The sequence below is a fragment of the Saccharomyces paradoxus genome, chromosome VIII (assembly GCF_002079055.1).
Source record: "Saccharomyces paradoxus chromosome VIII, complete sequence".
Taxonomy (NCBI): domain Eukaryota; kingdom Fungi; phylum Ascomycota; class Saccharomycetes; order Saccharomycetales; family Saccharomycetaceae; genus Saccharomyces; species Saccharomyces paradoxus.
In genome coordinates, this window is record NC_047494.1 from 1 (window position 1) to 4594 (window position 4594).

The window sequence follows — 4594 nt, forward strand, 5'->3', positions numbered from 1 at the left end:
CACACCACACCCACACCCACACCACACCCACACCCACACCCACACCCACACCCACACCCACACCCACACCCACACCACACCACACCACACCCACACCCACACCCACACCACACCCACACCACACCCACACACCACACCCACACCACACACCACACCACACCACACCACACCCTTACCCTAACACTAACACTAACACTAACTCCATCCCTTCCTATCCCCATCTCATCTTACCCTCCTCTATCTCTTCTCATCTTTCCCCCCTCTTACCCGCCATAATACTCTACACCAAGGCCATCCATCTCTCACTCGATCAGTACCATATACATCACCACATCACCATACACGGCACTTGCCTCAGCGGTTTATACCCTGTGCCATTTACCGATAACACCCACGATTATCCACATTTTAATATCTATAACTGATCACACAACCTCAATTATCATATAAATACTCTTAACTTCATGCTTTATAACGTTTTTATACAAATATCCACTACCCATTTTATATGTACTAATATAAATACCACCAAATAATCACAACTAAAATCACCTAAACATAAAAATATACTACATATCACCATAAGCGAAATATCATAAATATGATCAGGCCATCCTTTCATCTCATTTATTCAACTCTAAAATTGCCCCACTCTGAGTACCGCCGTAACTCAATGTTATGTGCTGGATCCGATGCTACTGTGCAACGACAATATACCGTATACCATAATAGCAATATATACACATGCTGCCACTCTATAACAACACTATGTAACGCCACTATGCAGCATCAGCATACCTTCTAACATATCGGCAATGGTATGAGTGCAGATCCCATAATGTGATATTCTTATACCGACACTACATTAAAACTTTATATATGACCTCATTATCCTAACACCCTTCATTCAATGCATGACAATATGATAGCGGCACATATCGAACGGACACTAGAATATAGCCTCATTTCATCCCACCCTTCTCATACTGTTGGCAATAGAGCATCATATTTGCACACGTGATGATGTTCATACGATGGTTATGCGAGCTAGTCTTACTATAATGAGGCCGCCATCTCTGCCGCGCCTTCAAGATTACGCACTTGGGCCCCAATCATTACCCGTCTTGCGTCCAAAACTCGAAAAAAACATGCGAGCAGAAGAAATATATTCATTCTCAGTTCTAGATATTGCCGCTCTCAGGCCCTGAATTATAACAACGTAAAACGGTTGAGAAAATAAATATTAACTTCAATTTGATTGCGGTGTGGAGACAGAATCAAAGTAATTGAGGCCCTGTTAACACAATGAGCTCAGAATTATTACTATCCGATTCTAAAACAAGAGCAGAAGGACCAGGAAAACTGTGTGAAGCTGAGACCATTATCCTTCCAAGGGATACAAGCCCCAGCAGATGCGCCTATTTCTTCAAACGGAATACCATAATTATCCCTTTTACTGTAATTTATATTATGGCTATGATAATCTTAATCTGCTTGGCATCTTCTGCACACAGTAATGGTTTGATTATCACCTTCATGTTTCTATCGATTATAATTTTACCATACATGTTAGGCTTCTTCGTGTACTTGAACTGTGCAAAATATAAGTTACGCTGTCTTGATAATGATTGTAAGTTCAAGTTGCTGGCGGAAGTTATTACGCATAAACCCAATGTGGACATGAGCACATGGGACCGCATTGCATATGAAATGAACCAATTCGTACATGACCATGGTATATGTGCAGATAAATCTTTTTTCTATGATGGTAATTCTTGCTATCAGGTTTTCAAAAAGTTGGTGATTGCCCCGCCCCTTGCGAGCTCTAATACGAATAATGTAAATGCTGATCTGGAGATGAGAGATAATCGAATAACCAACAATAATGATTTTGGAAATAGTACGTTAAATATGGAGTTAGGGACTTATATTTCTAAGGCATTATCCGTTTACAGGGATTCTGTTGACAAGTACTGGGAAGATAAGTATCCAGAGATCACAGTTTGATTAGAAGAGTATTTCTAAGTTTTACTTCAGTTTTTCATACACGCATCAAGTATAAGAAGAGAATATCGAGTCACATGAATTTTTGTTGTCAGATAGTCATAGGCCGAGTTCTTTTCTACATGAAAATATGTGGCCTGCATTTAGATTCATAAAATAAAAGAACTCATATTTTGGGCGGAGGTCTACCGCTGTAATTTTATGAATGACTGCAAGGATCCTACTATTACAATAATGCATTACAATATTACTATTACTGTATGTGTTTAGTGCGTTACAAAGAATTTGATCAATGTGTACTTTATAAGAAGATATCCACGCAACCATGTCGGGATATATCATTAGTTCCTTTCCTTAGACGACATCACATTATCTATGCAAAATTAAGTGACAGCTTCTAAGTTGTGGCTTGCCGCGGAGGTTTAAGTGGTCTCCAGAGTTCAGACATTACAATGGTTAGCACTTCATTCTTGAGAATTATGTGAATAATTAGATAATTGTTGGGATTCCATTGTTACTAAAGGCTATAATATTAGGTATACAGAATATACTAGAAGTTCTCCTCGAGGATATAGGAATCCACAAAAGGGAATCGATAGTTCTACATAGTGTTATTATTTTATCTTCTTTCTTTTTATATGTTGTCATTCATTATCCTAATACATTATCAATCCTTGCATTTCAGCTTCCATTAGATTGGATGACTGTTTCTCAATCTTTATGCCATCCTCTTGCACCGCATATTATAATATAATATTGAATAGATGATATTAGAATTACATTCCAACAATTCTCGCGAGGACCATATAAACGTTTCAATGCTATCTTTATATTTCTTGTATCGAACATGAAACATGCTTTGTCCACTTGACTCTGTTTCTGCTTATTGTCGTATTTCAACCATAATGTTGTTGCACAATATGCCCGCGCTTGCGCGGCATTTCATAGCTTACAGAAACAGATGAATTTACCAGCTATATAAACGAACTGCAAGGAAGTTGTAAGTGCAAGAAAGTGTCTCCAGAACTATATCATCACAAACATGGAAGGTCTCCACCTTGAAGATGAAAAGAGTGTAGGTCCTCCACTTTTTGGAGCTTTTGAATCCAAAAACAATGCCAGACTACCAAAGAATGAATTTATAAGTTTCTTTACTTGGTCTTGCTATGAGGTTATCAATAGCTCAGCATTCCGTATTTGGCTATTGTTATGTTTAATGCTTATTGCTGGCTGGAAGTTTTATTCATGTATCGCTGGTGGAAAACCATTTGTCACAAACATGGAAGGCCCCATCAAAACTGAACATCAAAGGAGCTCAGGTTTTTTTTTGAAGCATTATTCAACCATCGTTACCATTGTTATATGTTTTTTACTGTCTTTCTCATGGGAGGCTTTTAAAATGTATCGGGAACGTGCCTTAGGAAAACAAATCACTCAGTTTGCTAAAGAAATAATTAAAAGTACGCCAAGTATTGACATGGAAAGCTGGGACAGTGTTGCAGTAAATTTTAACTCCTATATGTACGAAAATAAACTTTGGAACACTGAGTATTACTTTTTTGATGGTTCCAGCTGTCATTTAATATTTAGAAGAACCCTTCTATGGCTTTCTGCGGCAATGGACGACGACAGTAAATTAAATATTTTTAGGAAACACCCTTATATTGAAGAAGCCCTGAAAGTATATTTCGCAGAAGTGGATAGAAAATGGAATCTAATCAATTCTCAAAAATCTTCAAGCAATATTGCAATAGAAAACATTCAACTTCCTGGTAAATCATATCGTTTTAAAATTTTTCAATTTTTCAAGAAGACCATAAAGGAGCGTACTTCTATAGTAATGACCATTATTGTCTGCGTTATGAGTATCCGGTCTTCAGAATATCTCCCAGTTTTTACTTTTCCCACTTTTTTAGTCGTATTTGGCTGCTTCTTTAAATTTCTGTCCTTCGAAACAGATAGACTTTGTTCAATGGAAGTGGAACATAAAATGCAATTCTTGTCAACTATAATCAGTGAAAAGCAGAAGTCAGGTGAGAATGTTTGGGACAAAATTGCAAAGAGGATGAACGTATACTTGCTTGAGCGGAAAGTTTGGGGCTCATGTGTGTTTTTCTTCGATGGAGCTGATTGTGAACATTTCTTCGAGCGTAATTTTCTCAGTTATTTACCCTCGAGAAATTCCTCCTGGTCTAACCTACCAATCGCTGAGTTGCTACCATATATTGAAAAAGCAGAGACTGCCTGCGATGGTGAGTGAGAATTATGTGGGTAATTAGATAATTGTTGGGATTCCATTGTTACTAAAGGCTATAATATTAGGTATATAGAATATACTAGAAGTTCTCCTCGAGGATATAGGAATCCACAAAAGGGAATCGATAGTTCTACATAGTGTTATTATTTTATCTTCTTTCTTTTTATATGTTGTCATTCATTATCCTATTACATTATCAATCCTTGCATTTCAGCTTCCATTAGATTGGATGACTGTTTCTCAATCTTTATGTCATCCTCTTGCACCGCATATTATAATATACTATTAAATAGATGATATTAGAATTTCATTCCAACATACCACCCATAATGT

The 4594-nt window shown here is 37.3% G+C and overlaps 2 protein-coding genes across 2 annotated transcripts; both read left to right on the forward strand.

Annotated features, from left to right (window-relative positions):
- Positions 1 to 1305: 1305 nt before the first annotated feature.
- DFP4 (DUP240 family protein) lies at positions 1306 to 2007 on the forward strand (the record flags this gene model as incomplete). Its single annotated transcript, XM_033910738.1, has 1 exon — positions 1306 to 2007. The coding sequence occupies one exon, from the start codon at positions 1306 to 1308 to the stop codon at positions 2005 to 2007; it is 702 nt and encodes a 233-aa protein (XP_033766629.1).
- A 1039-nt stretch (positions 2008 to 3046) lies between these two features.
- ECM34 (Ecm34p) lies at positions 3047 to 4016 on the forward strand (the record flags this gene model as incomplete). The annotated part of the gene is made up of 2 exons (XM_033910739.1): positions 3047 to 3856; positions 3921 to 4016. The coding sequence occupies 2 exons, from the start codon at positions 3047 to 3049 to the stop codon at positions 4014 to 4016; spliced, it is 906 nt and encodes a 301-aa protein (XP_033766630.1).
- Between the last annotated feature and the right edge of the window lie 578 nt (positions 4017 to 4594).